A 25,238-nucleotide genomic window follows, 5' to 3' on the forward strand; every position below is an offset into this window, starting at 1 on the left:
GCCTGGAACTTCCGTTCGGGGTCCTTTCGACTGAGTATAACGTCACACTACAGTAACCCCACTTGGACAAACTACGTAGCGTCGACATCTGCTTTGGCTCTACGTATTTTCATTTCACGTTCCCTTTTGAAACCTAAAGGAGTTTTCCCTCATAAATTGTGTCTGACAATATTCTTTGTCATTTTTATAAAGACATGTTGTCACAATCCGCTCATTACTCCAGTTTAAGTTTAGCCGTGGCTGAAATTTTTGTCAGCATGGCTAAATGTTGACCTTCCGGGTCCGTTCTGTCAATAATAAAGCAATGGGTGCAAGGATTAAAAAATCTATAAGAGAACATGAATTCAATAATAATCCTAAGAATAATAAAGGCACGTTTCGAATGCAATCTCGCTCTATCTTGCAGCTCTGTTCGTTTACAACAGACGTCATAATATTTTCTTCTATGGTAGTATCCTAAATTGTCCAGACCAATCACTGTCTGACACGTCATCAGACCAACATACAGCCAATCACATAATGTGACGTCAGCACTAATTGAAGGACCCCGAACGGAAGTTCCAAGACGAAAGGTTATGGTACCTACAGCGGCAATGGTAACTACGGAGGATATGCACCAGAAATGCTTCAACACCTAGATAAGTATACACTACAGATACTACAGGATATTTACCTTCTTCAGTATCTTTACTCCAGATATTTCCAGATTTGACTTCAAGTCATGTTCGGAACTTGGATATGACCAAAATAAGACACAACCAGTATCTTCTGCCCGGATATCTTCAAATATGCTGCATGTCTGGATATGCACCAGAAATGCCTCAACACCTAGACAAGTATACACTACAGATACTACAGGATATTTACCTTCTTCAGTATCTTTACTCCAGATATTTTCAGATTTGACTTCAGGTCATATTCGGAACTTGGATATGACCAAAATAAGACACAACCAGTATATTTTGCCCGGATATCTTCAGATATGCTGCATGTCTGGATATGCATCAGAAATGGTCCAGATTCTTTAGATATTTAAGAAAGTATCCCCAACAGATATTTAGGATTCTGACTCTTTTCGCGCAGTGGTGGTGCTGCAGCTTTGGGCATGTTTTCCAACTCTTTAGCTTCTGCTGTTCATGGAGTCGTGTCCCTCTGTTCTTGGAAAGGAGAAACCTGCAGAGAACTTTTCCCATTTCCACTCCCTCCTTTCAGCTGCTGCCCACTGTTCCCCTCTGAATCAGGAGGGAGGGGCTCTCATCTGTTCTGCCCACCCCCATCTAGAAAGACATCAGCACCACCTGAACATTCCAAAGCTCTTTTCCAACCCATTTCTACTGAGAAGGAACCAAACACATGAAGATTAGAACAGCTGGAACAGGATGAGGGGGAAGGCTAAAGATTCAAGTCTGTTTGTGAGTCAAAGACAGAAATCAATAGAAAACACAGAGTTGATTCAAAAGAGAATTTATTAGATCCAAACAGGCTGCAGGAATTTGACAGACAGCTTTCAGTTTGAAGATGCAGTTCTGCAAACAGCCAGCAGGTGTCTCCCTTCTCCCTCCTGCTTCAATGCAGTTGGTGTTGTTGCAGCAGCTGCATCAAAGTAATTCTCTGCATCCAGAGGCTGTCATTCCTCACTAAGATCCACTCTGTTCATTCATGTCCTCTGGAGAAAACAGGCTTTATGCTCAGAAAGTTTCTACTAGTTTAGACATTCTAGAAAATGAGGAGATTCAACTGGATTTAGATGAAACTTCTTTAAAACTGCAGCTAAAAATGCTGTCAGCATGAAAAAGAACAGAGTTTTACCCACAAAACACCAAAGAAAAAGGAAGTTCAGTCAGAAAACTGTGGAAAACATCAATCAAAGCAAAACTCTGAGTCTTTCAAACTGCATGAGTCCATATCTGATCATCAACAGAACAGAGATGATAGAAAAATGATTCAACTGAGACTTTTGTTCACTAACTGAGATCAGACGGGATTTCTGCTCCAAAAACTGACTTCAAAGGACTTGAATCCAGACCAGTGAGTCATGTGACCACAGTGTTTGTCCGTGTCTCCACTATGAACATTCTGGTCACATGACCATGTTGGAAGTTTCTGAATGAAACTCTGTGTTTGTTTGTCAATGAGAGTTTCTGGAGAACAGAAATCAAGTGTGAAACATCTGGAACCAGACTCTAGTGATCCAGAGTTCTGGTTCTGTCTCTGGAACAGGGACAGAACCAGGGTCCAACGCCTGACCCACACATAGATCTATGTCATCCAGAAATGTTCTGTCTGATCAATGATTCCCTCAATCCTTGATTGGTCCATCCCAAACTCACATCTGTCCATCAAATGTAGATCAAAGAAGAAAGTGATGATCTAGAAAATAATCTGTTTGTCTGCAGGTCTGTTTTTCTCCAGATCCTGGAGCTGCTGAACATCTGAATCCAACCCATGTTTCAGATCAACACTCCAAGTTAGAATGAGAAGAGGATTCTGAAGAGGTTCTTCACGCCTGTCCAGGCTCTCTGGCAGCAGGTATGTGCCGATCTATCAGCCTGGCTTAACCCTTGTGCTATCTTAGATGACCCCACCCTTACATTGACATGTTCTCCCTATCATGACAAAGGTGGATAAAGGTGGAAAGATTTCATGTCATCCATGGACACCAGTGAAGATCACAAATCATTGAAGAAAAAATGTTCAGAGCACTGTCTAGTGGGTCTAGATGACCCAACTCCCAATGTTAAAGTGCCTAGGATAGCACAAGTGTTAAGGTTTCAATCACGGCTTCACCGTCTCTTTGTGTGCTTGGTGACATGAGTGCCATCGAGGTAGAAGAAGGATTAGTATCTATTATTTTCATAACTCTTTGTATTGCTAAAAAAAAACATTTTAATAAATTGGAAAAACAAGAAAAATATAAATATAAGTCAATACAGAAATCTGCTTTTTGATCATATCAGCTTGGAAAAAATGTCAGCCCGAAGTTCAAGTAACTTTGAAAGAATTCAGTCTCTCTGGTCTCCCATGGCTAACTCCATGACTTATGGGGTGGTGGGCCTGGTCGTCGCTGCTCCCTGCCTTTCTGCCGTGGTGCTGGGTGGGGGTCGGGGCCTCCGCTGCCCGGTGGGGGCTGGTGAGGTCCCGTTTGTCGGGGGGTCAGGTCCGGTGCCTGGGCGGGGTGGGCTGAGGTGCTGCGTCGTCTTCTGGGCTCGGCTGTGGGGGGGGGGGGGGGGGGGGGTGTTGAGTGGTGGTCCGTTTTGGCTTGGGGGGGGTGGTCTCTTTGCCCGTGCTGGGGGGGTTGGCGGGGGGTCCTGCTCGGGGTGGGGTAGGTCCAGCGGCGCTGGATGGGCTGCCCATCTACACCTGGGGCTGGGATCAACCCTTCCCTGGCTCTGGGATGGGGCGGGGCAACCCTCTTGGGGCCCCCGGTCCTTCTGGGTGTCATCCGCTGCGGCTGCGGGGGGGGGGGGCTTGTTGGTGGGGGGGGCACTATGGGTAGGGGACCCAAGGTACCCCGTACCATCCCTGGTGGGGGGTACTGGGCCCTTGGCAGCGGCAGCCGTGTTCCCTGGGTGCCGGTTTCCTGGGCCCGGCAGCCTTCTCTCCATGCAGGGACAGGGATCCCTGAGGTTTCTGGCAAGACCAAGAGCCGGGGATCACATCATATCACATCTAAGTCAGGGGGTTGTCCGTGACCCTGTGGTGTGGGTTCTGGTCCTTGCCCCTGAGCGCTGGGCCCCGCCAAATTTCCAACTGTGGCCCAGCCTGGTCGTGCCCCCCATTTTCCCTGGAGTGCCTCCCTCCTGGGTGGGGTCGGCTGTCCCCTGCCTTGCTCCTTCCTGGACCAACCGTGGGCCGGGTGGGTGGCTGCCTGGAGTGCAGAGCGGATCTCCCTTGGGGTTCCTGGCTCGTACCTGGGGTTGGGGCGGGGGGATGCCCAGAACTCCTGAGTGGTGATGAGGTGCTCGTCTATGGCTGTGGGCGCCCTTCTCGGGTGGGGGCCCGCGTTAAGCCCTCTCGGCGCGGCGGGGGGGCTGCTCTCCTGGTTGGGCTGGGGCGACATTCTCTTTCCCCCCATGTCTCCCTGCTCTCTGGCTCTGGGGGCCTCGTGGTGGTCCTGCTGGCCCTGGCCTGGTGGTGGATGTGATCGCCCGGGGGGGCGTGAACAATATCTGTTTTGTGTACATGTTGACATGTGGACATTTCTGCAGCTAATAGGTGTGTTTATAACATCTGAGTGTTAGTGTGGACAGGCCCCGCCCTTTGAGATTTGTATTACACTTGAACCTTACCGTAATGATAAACATCCAGTAAACTTGTTACTTTATGCTGCTTCATGGTTCTACCCCCCCTCCTATTATCACCCTCCTACCCCCTCTCTCTAACATCCCTCTCTCTTCTTCCCTCCTTTCCTTTTCCGTCCGGTCCAACACCAAAGATTTTCAAATATGATTGAAATTAATAAAGTCTGGCCTCAATTACAAAAGGGGTTTATTCAGACATACCACTGGTTTGTCAGAAGATTCATAACCCCTGTTGTTAAAGTAAAATATGTCCAACACAAGAGGCCCTCAGCTCTCATCTGTTTGCCCAGCTGTTGGACAGGACAAGTGAAAAAAAAAAAGTAGACTGAAAAGAGGAAGTGCAGTTCTCCATCAGTCCACCGGGGGAGCTGCAGCACCATATCTGAGAGACAGTGGAGCTGATCTCAGATCAGTTCCTGCTGCAGCTCTGACACTCATCTCCACTTCCTCTGATTCCTCCATCAATCTGCTCTCCACATCCCAGGAACACGGTCCAGTCACAACATCTCTGCAGACCAGCTGCTCCTCTCTGCTCCTCCAGGAGGAACATCAGATTGACCAGTCCTCCCACCTGCAGAGAGAAAGTGTAGAGACAGAGATGAAGAAGTGTCTCCTGATCCTGGTCTGTCAGTCAGTGATGCAGCACAGCAGCAGAAAGAGCAGCAGGAGCTTCAGTCCTGTTCAGAGCAGCAGCTTCCTGTCATCTTCACCTGTTGGAGCTTCTGCTGCTCTGATTGGCTGACTGTTGTCCTGAAGCCTGTCATCATTCTCCTCAGAGCTTCACTGAGAAACTGCAGCTTCACAGAAAACTCTGCATCTTTGCTCTCAGACTAACTTTAGGACCAAACATCTGGAAGCAGCTGGACTGACTCCAACCCTCTACTGACCTCAGAGTCTGCAGTTTGGAGTTTGGACTCTTCATCAGATCCTGGAGCTTCTGGACATCTGAAAACTGAAGTCTGTTCCCTCTCAGGTCCAGTTCTGTCAGGTGGGACGGGTTTGACTTCAGAGCTGAGACCAGAGCAGCACAGCTGGTCTTTGACAAACTACATTTCTGTAACCTGAATCCAGAAGAAAGAGTTGAGTTTAAAGACAAAGTTCCTGTTTTTCATCCTTCACTTCTTCTAAAGAGTTCAGAGTTGAAGAAGATCAGAAAGTTCAGAAAAAGTCCAAAGATGTGAAGCAACAGCAGCAGATCAGAAGAGTCCAGCAGAAGCAGAGAAGAAGAACATTCAGGAACATTCAGGACAACATGCAGCTGCTTCAGGAAAGAAGTCCAGATGTGTGAAAGTCAAACATCAGCCTGTGGCTGCATCCAAACCAACTGATGTTTCTGCAGCGACAGCAGAAAAAGTCCACTTCCTCTTTCTGCTCAGCTCTTCTCCAAACAGAACTGAATCATGGGAGAATTTCAGCAGCAGGATGCTGGAAAGTCTTCCTCCCAGTTTTCAGGAGATGATCTTCCAGTCCTTCTCTGCTGCAGCCCTTCAAGCAGAGACTTTCAGCTCCAACAGATCAAAGCAGAGAGAAGAAGGAAGTGATGAGGAAGAGTCAGCAGCAAATGTTGGACATTGATCCCTGATCAAGCATGACTTCAGCTCTGAATGAAGAGTCAGAAGCTGCTGGGAGCTTTGATGTGAGCAGAAAACAAGCAGCTGCAGGAAGAAAAGAAGAAGTTCTTCTGCAGATCTTTGAAAAGAACAAGCAGCTGCAGGAAGATGCTGCTGCAGATCAGAATCTGGACATTTCTGCTCACTGTGGGTCAACACAACTTTGTCATCATATTGATCTGAACACAACTGAAACATGGAGTCTGACCCCAGAGTCTGCAGTCTGCAGTCTGGACTCTCTAGAAAACCACACAGATGAAGAACTCCTGAATCCTGCAGGTTCTGGTTCCAGCTAAGTTCCAGTTCTGTCAGATTAGACGGGTTTTTCTTCAGAGCTGAGACCAGAACTTCACAGCTGATCTCTGACAAACTGCATTTCTTCAGCCTGCAATCAGACAGAAAAGTGTGTTTAGGAGCAGTGATGCAGCTGGAGGTCCAGGAACTTGGTCCATTCAGTCAGGTGGGACCCGCCCTGATGACAGATGACATTTTGACTGTTTGCTCATTTCTTTTGGATTTGGACCCAAAAACATGATCAGTATTGAAAATGCAATAGATTAGAAATGACTTGAAATGAAGTTAAAACAGACAAGGAATTGAAATATCGTTGATCATCATGAATTATTCATGATTACATATTTACAATCCAATTGATTTTCTTTTTTTACTTGATTTTTTTTAAATATTTTTCTTAACACAGAATGCAGCTGTTTCTGTAAGAAAAAAAGTAAACATGAGTAGCGGGGTACAACAAATAAAATTGTTTCAAGCAGAATATTGTAACCATTTCTTCCATCGATCTTCAAGTTTTTGTGCATCTAGCCTTAAGTAATGTGTTATCTTCTCCATGGAGAAAATTTCCTCCATAATGCCTCTCCATTGCTGCAGTATCGGCATTTCCCTGGTATAATCACCTTGAACAGGTACTTGTCTTCTGGTCGAATGATGTCCGTTGTTAGGCCAACGTACAGTCTCTGGGAATCCATGACTATCTCATCTCCTAGGATATCCCGACCATATTTTCCCAGAAAGGAGAAATATTTCAACATGACCAGAAAATGTGTGAATGGTTAGTCCCCACACAGCCTCCAGCATTGTTGTGGGGTTCCCAGCTGTTTACTCTTTATGTTAGGACTAATAAAAATTACTTGTCTTGTGTTTCCATCCAAATTCTCTCCATTTTCTAGAACATGTGGAGCTATGCTGTAGACCACAGATTGAATGCCATTCATCTTCTGACAGTGAAATTTGTAATTCTGATTCCCACTTTTGTTTTATATACAGAGAGTTATATCCATTACAGTTTAACAAGCATTTATACAGTTTGGAAACAACCTTTGAGTGTAAGACCCCCGTCAGCATTTCTATTAACTTGCTTCCATCTTGACAAAGATATTTTTTAATTTCCGTATTGTAAAAGTGCCTTAATTGAAATACCTGAATAGGTCAGCCGTATCAAGCTGAAACTCCTCTTTGAGCCTTCCAAAGGACTTGAACAATTTTCTATCTGTTAACATGCACACTGCCATCATTCCTCTGTCACTCCATTTGTTAAAAGTACTCTCCATCTGTCCCATTCTGAATTTTTGAGATTGTGAGGGCCAGATAAGTAGTTTGTAATCACCACCTATTATCATGGTGCCTCTGTTAGACTCCCCCTCCCCTCTCTGCTTGGCCCCTGATTCATCCCAGCTGCGTCCACTCAACTCATCTACCTGCCAGACCTACATAAGAAGCTTCAAGACCAGGATTCATCTCCAGTTTGTTGCCTCTAATAGTGCTTAGTCTGGCCTCTCATTGTCTCAGGTCATGTACCTCTCCCCTTCGTCTCACTAACCCTTTGTCCTGTTCCAGGAACCTCATTCCCACGAGTGGACGTCCAAGCTGGTAAAACCAAGTTCTGCACTCTGTCGTCCCACCGCCCCTACGACTGTGAAATTAAATTACAACCTGGTTCCACCCTCCCCAAGGGAAGACTGTTCAACCTCTCTGGACCTGAAAGACTCACGATGGAGAGCTACATCCAGGAAGCGCTATCCCTGAGTCAAATACGACATTCGTCATCCCCTGTTGGAGCTGGGCTCTTCTTCGTGGAGAAAAAGGATAAGATCTTACACCCCTGCATCAATTATAAGGAAATAAACCAGGTCACCTTTAAAAATAAGTACGCTCTACCCCTCATTTCTACTGTCTTTGACTCTGAGCAGGAGGCCAGAGTTTTCACTAAGCTGGATCTACACAACGCTTATCATCTGGTCCGGGTCAAGGAGGGGGACAAGTGGAAGACGGCATTTAACACACCACTTGGACATTATGAACATCTGGTCATGCCCTCTGGGCTGACTAATGCCCCTGCCGTCTTCCAGAGACTCGTTAACAACGTCCTCCGTGACTTTCTTAATCGTTTCGTCTTCGTGTATCTGGATGATATACTCATTTACTCCAATGACCAGACCCAACACGAACAGCACGTACGCCAAGCACTCACCCGTCTTCTCGAGAACCAACTATATGTCAAATCAGAGAAATGTGAATTTCATGTTGACCATGTTCAGCTTCTGGGATACATCATTGAGCCAGGCCACATTCGACCCAACCCTGCTAAAATTGAAGCCATTTCCAATTGGGAACTCCCCAACAGCCGCAAAAGACTTTAGCAATTTCTCGGCTTTGCTAATTTTTATAGGCGGTTCATTGGGAACTATAGTAGCATTGCTGCACCCCTTACTAGTCTCACACCCACCACCCAGAACTTCCAGTGGACCCAGGAAGCACAACAGGCTTTCGATCAACTCAAACAACTCTTCATCACCGCGCCTCTTCTGGTAGAGGCGGATGCCTCGGATTCAGGGGTCGGAGCGGTCCTGTGACAAAAAGAACCTCAATCCGGTAAGCTCAAACCCTGCACTTTTTCTCAAAAAAACTATCTCCTGCAGAGCAAAATTATGATGTGGCGAACAGAGAACTGCTAGCCATCAAGTTGGCACTAGAGGAATGGCTACACTGGCTGGAGGGGGCTGAACATCCTTTTGTGGTATGGACGGACCACTAGAACCTGGCGTACTTCAGGATGTCTAAAAGGTTAAACTCCAGACAGGCAAGGTGATGCTTTTTTTTTGTCCGTTTCCGCTTCACAACAACCTATAGACCCGGTAGCCAGGACGTCAAGCCTGATGCCCTTTCCCACAAGTACAGCTCCTCGGAACAATCCACAGCCATCATCATCCCTTCCACCTGAATCGTGGGTGCCCTTACCTGGGATATTGAAAACCGTGTCATCCAGGCTCAAGGTGAGGAAACCGGTCACGCCCCTTGTCCTAACGGAACATTATTCGTCCCCACTTCCCTCAGGTCTGAAGTCCTGTCCTGGGGACATACCTCCAAAGTGTCCTGCCATGGCGGCGTCCAACGAACTCTTAATCTTCTCAGGCGTAGATTCTTTTGGCCCTCTATGGAGAAGGACGTCCGGGAATTTTAAGCAGCCTGTTCCACCTGCACCGGTTCCATGTTGGCTAATACTGCCCCGACTGGACTACTTCACCCACTACCTACCCCCAGCCATCCTTGGTCACACATTGCCTTGGACTTCATCCCCGGACCACCCTCATCCCAGGGTAACTCTGTCATACTCACTGTCATAGACTGTTTGTTTTACCAAGATGGTTCATTTCTCACCTCCGGTTATCACCCTTAGTCCAATGGTCAAGCAGAGAGGGGCAAGCAGGAACTGGAGGCAGCGCTACGTTGCCTGGCAGCACAGAACGACAAGGACTGGTCCCAGTATCTAGTCTGGATAGAGTATGCCCACAATACTCACTCATCCTCCGCCACTGGGTTGTCACCTTTAGAAGCCGCCCTCGTGTACTCACCACCTCTGTTTCCGTTCCAAGATTTTGATTTTGCGGTGCCTTCAGTCCAAGAACATCTCCAGCATTGCCAAACCAAAGAATCTCTCCTCCGCACCAAGGAGAGCAACTGTCGCATCTCCAATCGAAACAGGGTGGTGGGACCCACGTTTCAGCCTGGTCAGAGGGTTTGGCTCTCCGCTCGCAACATTCCCATCCAAGCTCACTCCCGCATGTTGGTTCATCGGTTCATTGGACCCTACTCCATTGAAAAAATCATCAATTCCACCTGTGTCCATCTACGCCTCCCTCGAGCTCTCAAGGTACACCCCTCTTTTCACATCTCACAAATCAAGCCCGTTAAGGAAAGTCCATTATGCCCGCCGTCCGCTTCCCTGCTGCCCGCCTATATCATCGACGGTGCTCCTGCCTTCACGGTCAGCCGTGTCCTGGACATTCGTTGTCGGGGTCGTGGGCACCAGTTCCTGGTTAATTGGAAGGGCTACGGTCCTGAGGAGCGATCATGGATCTCCCGTTCCACATCGAAGATTTCTTCCAGGCCCATCCTGATCGCTGCCCTGGACCACATGGAGGCGGTCGTTGAGGGGGGGGGGGGTACTGTCATGGTGCCTCTGTCAGACCCCCCCCCCCCTCCCCTCTCTGCTTGGCCCCTGATTCATCCCAGCTGGGTCCACTCAACTCATCTGCTTGCCAGACCTACATAAGGAACTTCAAGACCAGGATTCATCACCAGTTCATTGCCTCTAATGGTGCTTAGTCTGGGCTCTCATAGTCTCAGGTTATGTACCTCTCGCCTTCGCCTCACGAACTCTTTGTCCTGTTCCAGGAACCTCATTCCTACGAGTGGACGTCCAAGCTGGACACGCTGAGCAGGAACTCATCTGGACTCACTTACCTCACTGTGGAACTTCGCCGAACGCCACGCCACGTCACGAGCCATAGCCGGACCTCCAAGCCACGTCTCGAGTCATCGCCGATCCTCAAGTCTCGCGGCGGACCTACGGACCCTCTCCAGCCACGCCGCCTACTACTACTACATACTACTACTACTACTGGGCTTCTAAATAGTATTCTCGAAAGCTTGAGAGAGCTAATCATCCTCTTTCTTTTTCTAGTTGGAGTGTTTTCAATTTCACTCTTGGTTTTTTTCCCTTCCCAAATAAATCTACTCTCTTGTTTGTCCCATTTTACAAATTGATCCTCTGCGATCTGCACTGGCAATGATAAGAAAAGATATAGCAATATAGGTAGCACATTCATTTTTATAACCTCTATTTTGGAGCTAAGGTCCATGAACAGACTATTCAATTTTTTTAAATCTTTTTGTATTGAACTATTCATCCTACTATCATTAATCTAAAAGTTTACCAAGTTTTACCATCAGAAAAACTAAAATAATTTATATTTACTGCATCACATTTCAATTTATATCTTTGTCTAATTGAATCTGCTGGTTTGTAATTTATCCAAAGTAATTGAGTTTTAGAAATATTTAATTTGTATCCGGATTTACTATCAAAGTCCTTCAGAATCGTCAGGTATTTTGGGAATGCTAGTTCTGGGTTCTGCAGATAAATAATATCATCTGCAAAGAGCCCAATTATTTGTTCTTCCTTTCCTATCATCACCCCTTTTAAATTGTCACACTGTCTGATTTACTGGGCTAGGGGCTCAATGAAAAGAGCAAAGAGAATTGTAAAATATATTTTGATATGATCACATTGCAGAAAAACAGCTGAAAAAATCTTTAGTTCTCCACTGAAAGCATTTTCTGACATCTCTAAACTGTAGAGGGGCTTTGAAAAACATGAGAATCCACGGGGCCCAAAATGTCTGAATGTGGCCCTGAAAAGGAGCTGCTGATGGTTCTGCTGGTAGTCTAAGGGTTTCAGCTGTTCTGCTGCTCCCAAAGTTGGTTCCATATGGAGGCCCGTATGGGGATCTGATTTCTATAAATATACAACTATTTACATGAAAAATGTCAACTTATAAACATCAGGATCTCAATGAACTGATGACCCCTGTTGCTGTACTAAACACCAGCCATGAATTTGATTACCCAGAATTCACTGCAGGGGCATTTGTCACACCAAGAGTTTATCTCTGTCAGTAAAATTACTTCTTTGCTAAATTATTTGTATTTCAATGAGAATGATGATAAAGATGAGGAAGACTATTGTGTTGGTGAAAGAAATCCTGTAGCCATTGATCAGAATGATGGTGATGATGAAGATGGATCTGCTGGGGTGGTGATGAAGATGTTGAACCTGAAGTGAATGAGTTGGATCCAAACACACAAAGGGATCCTAAAGATTTAGCTTGTGATGTCGACACCTTGAAAGAACAACTTGCTAAATGAGAATATCACTTCAAAGATCCACTGACCAGCTCCCTGAACAGAGAAACAGTTTCAGAGATGATATCCATGCTAGTCTAGAAAAACTAGAAAACATTTTTACTGCAAAGAATAGAAAAGGATGTGGTTAACTGTATACTGCACAGAGATGAAACATGGAAAAAACAGCTTGAAACATTCAGAACCACCAGCACTCCCATTGTGCAGAGAACCATAGCTGCTTCCACAGATGTCAGTCCCACAACTCCAACTGACATGCTTCACTCTTCTTTTTCTAGTCAGCCTGCTGCAGCGCCATACGATCCTAAAGCGCCTGTCAGGATGGAATTTCTCACCTTTGGGACCTCTGGAGATTCATCTGATGTTCTCAGCTTCATTGAACAATGTGAACATGATCTAGATGTTCCACCTCTATCAACCATGAGTTGCTGGGAGTCCTGTCTGCAGTCCTAAAGGGACCAGTTCTCAGTTGGTGGAAAGCCACAAAAGCTCTGGAGCACGACTGGACGTCATTCTAACATGCATTCATGTCAGCTTTCCTTTCCTCGGATTATTGGAATGAGGTTGAAGAAAAATGAAGAATAACAGTTCAAAACCAGATCAGTGTCTCCGGGACTTTGTTTACGATTATGATGCTTCATGTTTGAAGTGGAAGACAGACATGTCAGAGGAAGAAATTGTGCAACATATCCTCAATAACATCAACCAAAAGTGTCTGGTTGTCTCAGAGGAACTGTCTCTACAGCAGCACAGCTTGTCACAATAGGAGCCGTGGTTGAGAAGGATTGCATGGGGCCCCAGAATAATGGAAAAAAGTGCATTCAACTCTGAAAAAGCCATGTAGAAAACATCTGAGAGGAAACCTTTCCAAAAAGGTGCAGTAGGGGTCACTGTTGTGCAACAAAGACTTGTTAGAAATAAAGATTCCAACCTTTGAATTGTTCCTGTTTCCATCAGAGGGTGTGAGGGTGAAGCTGTAGTTGACACAGGAAGCACATTTACACGTATGCTAGAAACCCTGTGGAAACAAGTTTCCAGAGAAGAACATTTTCAACCACCAGAAAGCAATGTTTTGGAATGGCTGATGGAACGCCTCACCAGGCTCTGGACAAGAAGACCGTGTGTTGCTAATGGCACGAAGAACAGTGGCCTGTGTAAATTGGTGCATGTTATGAAAAACAGCTATCTTACCATGTAAACTGAAGTCTTTCATAAAGAATCACTGAAAGTGAAGACTGAATCTTTGCTTACTCAGCAGGAAGAAGCAAAGGTCCAAAGTCTCAGCATCAGTTCAAGTCAGCAACTGTAGCTACAAGAAGATTTGAATGTTTTCCTGGAGGATCTGCAGGAATGGAGGAATGTTTAATGCTGCTAAAGACTCATTCAAAGAGATTGGATTCAGACTTCTGAAGGATGAAGAACATTTTTGTCAGGATTTCATTTCTCTGGTGTTGTTGCTCTGCCTGAAGGAAAGTCTATGTTTGAGAGGCCTTCATGACCAGGGGGGTATTTCAGGAAGCATGTTTAAACTAGCCTGACTTTGAGCCTGAACTCTGGCTGAAATCAGCCTGAACTTGCTTACTCTGGGTATGTCGGTTCCAAAAGACCAGATATGAGTTGGCGTAATTACGCTCGACTTGGTAACCCTGGGTTAACGCACGGTACATAAAGACATTCTCAATAGATTGCCGATTTCTGGAGTCACCATGGAAACGCGTGGAGAGAAAAAAAAGAAAGCGCGACACTTGAGACGGAAGTGAGACGGAGTCTGAGATTTTAATGATAAATTATAAGATTATAAGTCCATCAAAAAAGTAACACGGCTGAAAAATAATTTAAATAATTTAGTTAAATTTATTTAAACTCAATAATTGTTTATACAACTCAAATTTACGTATTTATCTAACTAAATGTCACATTACTCCATTAATCTTTTTTCCATCTTAATTACTTATGATCCCAGAAATCTTTTAGGATGTTTTTTTTGTTTCTTGGTTTGCTGATCTAACCATATTCTTTAGGCCAGGTAGCTCCAGCCTTGAACATAAACAACCAGCAGAAGTTCTTCACTCTAACCCAGCATAGATTTAGTGTCTGTTTAAGCAACAGGACTGAGAACCTGGGGCCTGTTGCACAAAAGTAGGATAAGGCATTAAGCCAGGATATCTTGGTGATCCTGGCTCAATTGATCCCCAATCCGGTTGCACTAAAGCTGGATAGGGGGCAGGAGGATATGTTATGGTATAAGTTACCATGGAGATTTATTCTGTGGAGCTAGCCTGCTCCAGGCCAGGCTAAATTCCAGGATCTATTTCATCTCATTCCTAATGTCAGTCAGCAGTCGCCACAAATGGAAACCAATAGTTATTTCACTGCTCACTATACATTGTTATCACATATAACTAGACCCACTGTCATTATTTAAACATTTGTGATCATTAATGTCAATCATTTTGGATAAATAATGAGTTTTAGATGATGTTGCTATCATTAGATAATTTACAGTTTCCCATAGACTATAAGGCTATATATAAAATGATAGAATATTAGGGCCACAGAGGGAAAAAAGACAAGTCATAATATTGTAACCAGTTGTTTTAAAGGAGGACAGTTGTTAAAATGACAGATGTGGGGCATTTGGTGAAATTGTACTTCAGTATGGTTTCATAAACGAAGACATGGTGATGTGCCAGAATATGAAGTATCACATTGTCATAACTATCAAAGCTGTAAAAAGAATATGTTGCTTTTCTGCAGAAAGAACCAGTCTCATAAATTTATGACTTTATCCTTTTTCCTCAGTGGGGCCCTAGCACTCTGTCATATAAACAAATACACATTCAATATGAATATGAAAACACAATGTGTAACATTATGTTCCTTTTTTAAATAAGGACAAAACAAAGCAGGTAAACTACACTCAAAAAACGTTCACTTTGAATGAACATAAAAAAATTATGGAAATGATTTCCACATGATTAGATAGCGTTACTTGAACAAAAATGAATCATATTGGTCCTACTTAATGTACTTAGGTTCAAACTAATAAATTTAAGTTGAATAAATCTAAATACTGCAGTTGGACCCAACTTTAAATTAATATTGTTGCTCACTCTCAAAAGATAAAAGTTGATCCAACTTAATTGAATCACTTCAATTGGTCACACCTCATTAATTTAAGTTTATACAACTTAAATTTGTATGACTACCCAACACAATTTATGTTGATATAACTTAAATTTTTATTTTTTGCTTTAATTTTATTTTTACATCTGAGATTGAAAATGTTTTCCAAAGTTACAGCCAATGGGTCTTTTAATTTTCACAGCTAAGACATGAATTACACAGCAAAGTCCTACCATCATGTTGATCCAACATGATACCATTAAATTAGATACATTAGTAATCGCAAGGAATTGTGGGATACCATTTTCTTTGTCTATCTGGGAAGATTGGGGTCTAAGTGTGAGTTTTTGTCCATGGGTTTTATTGTCTAGCTCAGGGGTCGGCAACCCATGGCTCCAGAGCCACATGTGGCTCTTTCATCCTTCTGTTGTGGCTCCCTGTGACTTTGGAAAATAATGAGTATTTTATAAAAATTCAAATTTATTTTAGTTTGTTCATTTTTCATGGCATTTCAAAGGCGCTGCTGGCTCCGTGCGAGGCACGTGCCACATAAAAAACAGCTTCCTTGGTGGGCTCGTGTTTGTCGGGCGAGGGCTGAGGAGCTGATAGCAGGAGGAGACACGCGGGGCAGCTTCAATAAACACTCCGGGTCTGGAGTGATTTTCTGCCGGGGGCTTGGCGTGGCGCCGAGCGGGGTGACGGAGAGTTTGCGCCGGTGTTTTGGACTCCCGTGTGCGGTGATGTGTGTTTCAGAGCAGGGGAGCTCATTGCGTCGGTCGCGATCGACCGGTCATCTTCGGGGACGTGGGGGAGATTGAAGGGGAAGAGAGTGCTTCTTGAAAATCCACCAGCCAATCAAAATCCTCACCGAAAAGTACGGGACTTGATTGACAGGCAGAATGGCCAATCGGACATCCTCTGACACATACGTCACTGCAGACGCGAGTTTAAATGCACTCAGCGCAAACTCTGCCTTCAGAACGGCTTTTTCTCCCCGCGGAACATCATGTCCCCGGTAGAAGTCCAGCAACCGGAGTTTATTAAAGCCGCCCCGCGTTTCTCCTCCTGCTATCAGCTCTGCAGTTCTCGCCCGATAAATACGAGCTCATCAAGGAAGCTGCGAGGCACGCGCTTTATACTGTTGCTGAGTGTGTGTTTGTGCTGAGCGGCGCGCGTGCCACGAGGGAGGGGCACATGCAGGTGGAGATGGGGGTGTGAGCACGGAGCGGAGGTGTGTGCGTGAAATATATTGTGTGTTCGGAGGACGGAGCACTAAATTAGTAGTCGTCGTTCCCCATCAATACTGATCAATACGGAGCCAGCAGCGCCAAATGCCTCACAATATGCCACGCTCCCCGCATTGCACCGTTTACAGCAGAGCATGAATACGATGGTCGCTGCTTTCTGTCTTTGTAATAAAACGCCTCATCTGTTAATACAAAAGTATCTTTATGTAAACTCACTGTGTAGTTTTTAATCATCAGTACATAAACAATAATGTTGAAATAAACATCTAACAAATAAACATGAAGATGAAAAGAAAGAAGTACTTTTTTTTAATCTTTTCTGGCCCGCAATCTACACTTATGTCCTTGAAAATCGATCGCGATCGACGTAATGAGCACCCTTGATATAATATATACATGCATAATATATATAATGATGTCAAAACGGGTTGTGGCTCCGGGTGCTTTTTTTTCATTAGGGGCGGTCCCAAATGGCTCTTTGAGTAAAAAAAGTTGCCGACCCCTGGTCTAGCTGTTTTACTCTTTTTTAACTAGTCATTTAAACTGTTATCTTTATTTTTTTCTGCACCATGAGTTAGAGTGTGGGAGAGGATGATGACCAACCACCTTGTGCGGCAAAATGTTAATGTTCCAATACTAAAGGCTTCTGCATAACAGCACAACCCCTCTACCCATTGCTTCCAGACGAGGAAATGTGAACATGGTCCGACTAAATGACTAAGCTCAGCTTAGTCATTTATCCCGGATGTCTTAATTCTACTTTTGTGCAACAGGCCTCTGAAGCTAACCTATAGACTACGGTATATAAAATGAAAGACCTGGTTCTGATCCAAGGTCGCTTCTGAATAATCTCCAGAACCAGGTCTGTGGAAAAGACCTGTCAGTCTGCTACAGTTTGACCTCCTCATATCTCTTCATAAGGAGCTGCTGCTCTGTTGGTCAGAAATCTGCTGCAACTGTTTGTGCATTGAAATCTGCAGTTCTGGAAATGATTCATGTTTTCTTTCAAAGAACACAGAACAGGGGCCTGTTGCACAAAAGTAGAATTAAGACATCCGGGATAAATGACTAAGCTGAGCTCAATGAAGCCAAAACATGTGCGTCCAGGCTTAATCGGTTGCACAAAGACCAAGCCAGGATGAGCAGACACGGATTCATTAAGCCAGGTGTAACCAATCCTAGATAGGTGCACGCTCACGGCTCACTGAAATAGACCCCGCCGAAGATCACAGATTTACTGATTTACCATGGCAACTAGAGCCGCGTACCTTTCCCCGTCAGAAGCAAAAATCCTCATGGAGGCATACATTCATTCATTCATTCATCTTCTTGACCGTTTATTCCCTTTCGGGGTCACGGGGTTGCCGGAGCCTATCCTGGCCACTTGGGCGTAGGCAAGGGATACCCTGGACTGGTCGCCAGTCTGTCGCAGGGTAGAATGTCTTCAATCACACATCCATTCACTCTCACACTCACACCTATGGACATTTTAGAGTTGCCAATTAACCTATGTAGCATGTTTTTGGACAGTGGGAGGATGCCGGAGATCCCGGAGAAAACCCACGCATGCACGGGGAGAACATGCAAACTCCACACAGAAAGGTCCCCCGTTGATGTAGTTTATCATGTCCCCCAGCTGGGACTTGAACCGGGGCCTTCTTGCTGTGAGGCAAGAGCGCTAACCACTGCGCCACCGTGCAGCCAGGAGGCATACGAGGAGGTAAAATATATAATTAAAGCCGCAAGCGGCGTTGTATGGCCCGCAGGCGCTACCCGCCTTCCACGCCTTCCACGCCCAACTCTACGCACCACCGCCCTCACCGCCCTCACCGCCCTCACCGCCCTCACTGCCCACTTTTGATGAAGGCTAGTCAAAACTGCATATGCTAATTATGCTAACTATGCTAGCTATGCTAATGTGGCTAAAAGTGCTAGCATAGCGATCAGCATCATCAACTGACTCAGAAAAACACATTACCTAAAATGCTAATTATGCTAACTACGCTAGTTATGCTATTGTGGCTAAAAGTGCTAGCATAGCGATCAGCATCATCAACTGACTAGAAAAAAACACATTCCTCCATTGGTGAGAGCTATATGTCATAAGTTGATTAAAAAACCCACTTTTTCCAAAATGGCAGCTTTTCTGTTGATTTTATCACCATAGCAACCATTTTATGTTTTGGTCCCCTTGGGAGGACGAACAGGTTGACGTCAGTTTCGGACAAATCGGTAAAAGTAAACTTTTTGTTGTCCTTAGCAACAGTGGTTTTATGCTAACCACGCCCACATTCCTTATATGTCCATATCCAGTGTTTTTCAATGTATTCTGTTTCAGGCATTAATGCATGCATTCAAATTTCACAGTAGTCCTTTGAAAAACATAGGAGTTATAACAGTGCGCCACTTTGCTAGTTCGCCACGCGCACGCCGTTCAAAATCTACAACTTCTAATTCCAACGTTTTTTCCACAGTAGCTTGCCATTGATGCCCAACGTTGGTTATTGGTTTCGTTAGTCAATTTTTTCCAGAGTAGCTGGCCGTTGGTGCCCGAAAAGTTACGAGACGATTGATGAAAATTCCAACGACGAGTTTTCGTTTGTATCTGGTGCTAAAGGTGCTTTTTTGAGAAAATTCCAGATGGCGGCCTTTTCCCAAGGTCAAAGGTCAACGACACTTCTAGGGTGTTTGTAGACTGGAGCTGGCAGCAAGTGTGTGCAATTGCGTGAAAATCGTTCAAACAAAAGTGTCTTTTCCCCATATTGTGGGAAAACACGAAAATCGCCAATTCTCAGAGTTCGCCACAAAATGGCCGCCAAGCCGTAGGTCGTGTGGCCGTCCCATAATGATTTCAAAACATCTTTGGGATATCCCCGACACGTGTGTATTGGTTTGGCGACTGTATTTTGAAGTACATTTTGTTCGGCCCCATACGCGATTTTCGGCCCATTCATTTTTTTGACGGGATCGCTGGCCGTGATGTCATCGTCTTCGGGGGGATGACGTTGACTTTGTGGAAAATTCATTTGCAATTTATCCCAGGTGTGTGCACATTTTGGTGACTTTTCGAGCATGCGGCGGGGGTCAAATTCTCGCTGAAAGGCGGCGAAGTCGTCGTTCCAACTGCGAAAACAATATGGTCCTTGCAGTCAGTGACTGCTGCTGCGGGCCATAATAAGGTATGAGGAATAGCAGTGCGCGACTTTGCGAGCTCGCCACGCGGACGCCGTTCAAAATCTACAACTTCTAATTGCAACATTTTTTTCACAGTAGCTTGACGTTGATGCCCAAAAAGTTTCGAGACGATCGCGGAAAATTCCAACGACAAGTTTACGATTGAATCCAGGGGTAAAGGCGTTTTTTATAGAAAATTCAAGATGGCGGCCTTTTCCCGAGGTCAAAGGTGGACGAAACTCCAGAGGTAGTTGTGGACTTGCTCTAGCAACATGTGAGTCAAATTTCGTGAAAATCGCTCGAAAAAATGTTTATTTTTCCATATTGTGTAAAAACGCGAAAAACGCAAAACGACAGATTTTGGCACAAAATGGCCGCCAAACCGTAGGTCGTGTCACCATCCCGTAATGATTTCAAAATGTCCTTTGGATATCGCGGACAAGGGTATATTGGTTTCGTTAGTCGATTCTCAAAAAAAAAGTTCCGAATGTTTTCGTTTTTGCCGAGTCGGCACATTTTTTTGCGACGGTTTTTTGCTTACCCCGCCCACATTCCTTTATCGATCTTGTCGTGCGTAGCATCGTTTTGTTCAGCGCGGGCCAAGGAATCGCATATTTCCTCTTCACGACGTTCCAATGAAAAATGTGCGAGCTAGCCAAGATGGCAACGGTTGCTAGCTCGCCACGCGCACGTCATTCAAAATCTACAACTTCTAATTCCAACATTTTTTCCAGAGTAGCTGGCCGTTGGTGCCCGAAAAGTTACGAGACGATTGATGAAAATTCCAACGACGAGTTTTCGTTTGTATCTGGTGCTAAAGGTGCTTTTTTGAGAAAATTCCAGATGGCGGCCTTTTCCCAAGGTCAAAGGTCAACGACACTTCTAGGGTGTTTGTAGACTGGAGCTGGCAGCAAGTGTGTGCAATTGCGTGAAAATCGTTCAAACAAAAGTGTCTTTTCCCCATATTGTGGGAAAACACGAAAATCGCCAATTCTCAGAGTTCGCCACAAAATGGCCGCCAAGCCGTAGGTCGTGTGGCCGTCCCATAATGATTTCAAAACATCTTTGGGATATCCCCGACACGTGTGTATTGGTTTGGCGACTGTATTTTGAAGTACATTTTGTTCGGCCCCATACGCGATTTTCGGCCCATTCATTTTTTTGACGGGATCGCTGGCCGTGATGTCATCGTCTTCGGGGGGGTGACGTTGACTTTGTGGAAAATTCATTTGCAATTTATCCCAGGTGTGTGCACATTTTGGTGACTTTTCGAGCATGCGGCGGGGGTCAAATTCTCGCTGAAAGGCGGCGAAGTCGTCGTTCCAACTGCGAAAACAATATGGTCCTTGCAGTCAGTGACTGCTGCTGCGGGCCATAATTAAGAAGAAAGGCAACACCGCCACAGTGATAAAGCACACTCAAAAAAAGGAAATTACCAGCCAATTAATTTTATGAAAATGTAACTTGTCATTTCAAAAAGAAAATTTTTGTTTGTAAATCTTACGTGAATTAATCATGTCGATCATACATAAAAATAATCCATTTAAAAGTTACTAATTTCAATCATGTTGATCCAACATGATACCCTTAATATTTCATACATTAGTAATTGCAAGGAATTGTGGGATAGCATTTTCTTTGTCTATCTGGGCAGATTGGGGTCTAAGTGTGAGTTTTTGTCCATGGGTTTTATTGTCTAGCTGTTTTACTCTGTTTTAACTAGTGATTTAAACTGATATGGTTCTTTTTTTTCTGCACCATGAGTTAGAGTGTGGGAGAGGATGATGACCAACCCCCTCGTGTGACAAAATGTCAATGTTCCGGTACCTAAGACAGGATTTGTGGTATTTGAGCTCCTGTCTTGTGATGTGGGACTTTACTGCTTAATTCATGTCTTTGATACAAAAATTAAAAGTCCCATTGGATGTAATTATGGAAAACATTATCAATGTCAGATGTATAAATAAAATTAAAGCAAAAATTTAAGTTATATCAACATAAATTGTGTTAGGTAATCATACAAATTTAAGTTGAATAAACTTAATTTAATGAGGTGTGACCAATTGAAGTGATTCAATTAAGTTGGATCAACTTTTATCTTTTGAGAGTGAACAACAATATTAATTTAAAGTTGGGTCCAACTGCAGTATTTAGATTTATTCAACTTAAATTTATTAGTTTGAACCTAAGTACATTAAGTAGGACCAATATGATTCATTTTTGTTCAAGTAACGCTATCTAATCATGTGGAAATCATTTCCATAATTTTTTTATGTTCATTCAAAGTGAACGTTTTTTGAGTGTAGTTTACCTGCTTTGTTTTGTCCTTATTCAATAAAGGAACATAATGTTACATATTGTGTTTTTATATTGATATGGAATGTGTATTATTTTATATGACAGAATACTAGGGCCCCACTGAGGAAAAAGGATTAAGTCATAAATTTATGAGACTGGTTCTTTCTGCAGAAAAGCAACATATTCTTTTGACAGTTTTGATAGTTATGACAATGTGATACTTCATATTCTGGCACATCAGCATGTCTTCGTTTATGAAACCATACTGAAGGACAATTTCACCAAAGGCCCCACATCTGTCATTTTAACAACTGTCCTCCTTTAAAACAACTGGTTACAATATTATGACTTGTCTTTTTTTTCCCTCTGTGGCCCTAATATTCTATAATTTTACATATAGCCTTATAGTCTATGGGAAACTGTAAATTATCTAATGATAGCAACATCATCTGAAACTCATTATTTATCCAAAATGATTGACATTAATGATCACAAACGTTTAAATAATGACAGTGGGTCTAGTTATATGTGATAACAATGTATAGTGAGCAATGAAATAACTATTGGTTTCCATTTGTGGCGACTGCTGACTGACATTAGGGATGAGATTAAATAGATCCTGGAATTTAGCCTGGTCTGGAGCAGGCTAGCTCCACAGAATAAATCTCCATGGTAACTTATACCATAACATATCCTCCTGCCCCCTATCCAGCTTTAGTGCAACCGGATTGGGGATCAATTGAGCCAGGATCACCAAGATATCCTGGCTTAATCCCTTATCCTACTTTTGTGCAACAGGCCCCAGGAACTTGTTACAGATATCAACACCTGGATGGACATAGGTTCTTCCGTTTAGTCTGGTGCAAAAGAAACAATATTTGTAACCATCAGATACATAAAAAACAGGATTTTTAACTCAAGCAGAATGTTGTTTTCTTTTTACTTCTATACAACAGTCCTCTGCTGTTTCCTCTGCACTGACGTCTCTATCTGACACTTTCTCCTGAAACAGAGAAAAACAGACAGAACTTCTTGTAGAGAATCGACATTTAAATGAAACCTGACCTGAGAGTCTCCAGTTTACAGTCTGGACTCTCCAGTCCAGCAGACAGCAGCTTCACTCCTGAATCCTGAAGTTTGTTGTAACTCAGGTCCAGAATTCGGAGTCTGGAGGACTGAGAGCTAAGAACTGAGGACAGAGCTGAACAGCTTCTCTGTGACAGATTACAGTCTCTCAGTCTGAAGAAAACAAAGACAGACAGCAGTTATTGAATCTTTCATGTTTCCACTGAGATTCATTTGTTGACTGAAGGTGATTTTCCTGAGAGTTCTTACAGAGCTTTGTTGGAGGCTTTGATCACTGGCAGCAGCCTCAGAAGAGCCTCCTCTGAAGCAGAGTATTTCTGCAGGTCAAACTCTTCCAGATCTTCTTCTGATGACAGTAAGAAGAAGACCAGAGCAGACCACTGAGCAGGAGACAGTCTAAGTCTGAAGCGAAATCCTAACCACGGAACAAGAGATGGTTTATGTGTGGAGACACCTCCTGACCTCAGGAGCTGTTGGATCTCCTCCACTAGAGAACGGTCATTCAGTTCATTCAGACAGTGGAACAGGTTGATGCTTTTCTCTGCAGACAGATCCTCACTGATCTTCTTCTTGATGAACTGGACTGTTTCCTGATTGGTCTGTGAGCTACTTCCTGTCTGAGTCAGCAGACCTCGTAGGAGACTCTGATTGGTCTGCAGTGAAAGACCCAGGAGGAAGCGGAGGAACAAGTCCAGGTGTCCGTTTGGACTCTGTAAGGCCTTCTCCACAGCACTCTGGTAGAACTGGAATGCACCTCTCTGTTCAGGCTGAGACATCTGTGATTGTTCTTCCTCCATTAGGTTGAGTCCAGTGGTGATGAAGGTCAGGTGGACATGAAGAGCAGCCAGAAACTCCTGAACACTCAGATGGATGAAGCAGAAGACCTTGTCCTGGTACAGGCCTCTCTCCTCTCTAAAGACCTGTGTGAACACTCCTGAGTACACTGAGGCTGCTCTGATATGGATGCCACACTCTGTCAGGTCGGATTCATAGAAGATCAGGTTTCCTTTCTGCAGCTGCTCAAAAGCCAGTTTTCCCAGAGACTCCATCATCTTCCAGCTCTTTGGACTCCAGTGAGGATCTGTCTCAGCTCCTCCATCATACTTGACCTTCTTGACTTTGGCCTGAACCACCAGGAAGTGGATGTACATATCAGTCAGGCTCTTGGGCAGTTCTCCTCTTCCTCTGCTCTTCAGCAGATCCTCCAGAACTGTAGCAGTGATCCAGCAGAAGACTGGGATGTGGCACATGATGTGGAGGCTTCGGGATCTCTGGATGTGGGAGATGATCCTGCTGGCCTGCTCTTCATCTCTGAACCTCTTCCTGAAGTACTCCTCCTTCTGTGGATCATTGAACCCTCTGACCTCTGTCACCATGTCAACACACTCAGCAGGGATCTGATTGGCTGCTGCAGGTCGTGTGGTTATCCAGAGGCGAGCAGAGGGAAGCAGGTTCCCCCTGATGAGGTTTGTCAGCAGATCAGCCACTGAGGTGGACTTTCTAGGGTCCTTCAGGATCCGAGTCTTGTGGAAGTCCAGAGGAAGTCGACTCTCATCCAGACCATCAAAGGCTACGTTCACACTGCAGGGCTTAATGCTCAATTCGGATTTTTTGAAAAAATCCGAATTGTTTGCTAGACCGTTCACATTTCCAAGTAAATCCGAACTTTTGTGATCTCCAGTGTGACCGTGACACGACCCAAACGAGACCCGCATGCGCAGAAGCCAGAAGAATACTCAACGGTGAACGACGTCACTCGTTTGCGGAGCCAACGTTAACAATGGATGTCAACAACAGTGTTGTCAAAAGCGGAGCTCTTTTTGTAATATTAAATTTATTTTCACAAAGGAGCAGCAAAATTACAATCTTCTCATTTTAAGAAGGCATTGGAGTCGGGATCGTCTGTACCCACTGTAGTGGAAGAGGAATGTGTATGTGCTGGGGCCGCGCGCCCGCGTGTGTGCAAGCGCGTGCCGCGATAGAGAATAGGGGGGGGCAGTGTGGGCGCGCATTCATGTTGTGTGTTACGGAGGACGGTAATAAAAGAAGGTTTCCCCCAAAATAAATGCTATGGACTCTTTATCAACCCGTTCTGGAGAATCTAAGGATCAGAACAGGGAGGAGGAGGAGGGGGATTGCCTGGGTCCCCCGCGCTTCTGAGCACGGTCAAAGGG

General features: G+C 44.5%; 2 protein-coding genes across 10 annotated transcripts in view; one reads left to right on the forward strand and one right to left on the reverse strand.

Annotated features, from left to right (window-relative positions):
• The window catches only part of LOC144988997 (NLR family CARD domain-containing protein 3-like), a 273,480-nt gene that overhangs the window by 105,092 nt on the left and 143,150 nt on the right, over positions 1-25,238 (forward strand). The window lies entirely within an intron of this gene.
• On the reverse strand, positions 3,773-24,779 carry LOC144989089 (NLR family CARD domain-containing protein 3-like). Of its 7 annotated transcripts, XM_078941040.1 has the most exons (6): positions 23,314-24,779; positions 23,044-23,217; positions 13,065-13,151; positions 6,120-6,296; positions 5,189-5,362; positions 3,773-4,872 (listed from the first exon to the last, which is right to left on the reverse strand). In XM_078941040.1, the coding sequence occupies exons 1-6, from the start codon at positions 24,777-24,779 to the stop codon at positions 4,851-4,853; spliced, it is 2,100 nt and encodes a 699-aa protein (XP_078797166.1). In that variant the 3' UTR covers positions 3,773-4,850. The 7 variants fall into 7 exon arrangements, with proteins under 7 accessions (XP_078797166.1, XP_078797168.1, XP_078797158.1 ...); XM_078941042.1 differs by lacking the exon at positions 13,065-13,151; XM_078941032.1 differs by lacking the exon at positions 3,773-4,872 and having other exon boundaries at positions 5,224-6,296.

Source organism: Oryzias latipes, chromosome 2, assembly GCF_053564925.1.
Source record: "Oryzias latipes strain Hd-rR chromosome 2, Olatipes_Hd-rR_3.1".
NCBI lineage: Eukaryota > Metazoa > Chordata > Actinopteri > Beloniformes > Adrianichthyidae > Oryzias > Oryzias latipes.

What these genes read in the sequence shown, in the direction of transcription:
- LOC144989089 (XM_078941032.1), bottom strand. Translation starts at nt 24,779, where the DNA reads ATGCGGGTCTCGTTTGGGTCGTGTCACGGTCACACTGGAGATCACAAA. An exon ending in TGTAAACTGGAGACTCTCAG is followed by an intron (nt 13,152 to 23,043) that starts GTCAGGTTTCAT and finishes TTGTTTCCACAG; the next exon opens with GGTTTCTAGCATACGTGTAA. An exon ending in GAAACAGGAACAATTCAAAG is followed by an intron (nt 6,297 to 13,064) that starts GTTGGAATCTTT and finishes GTCTGATTGCAG; the next exon opens with GCTGAAGAAATGCAGTTTGT.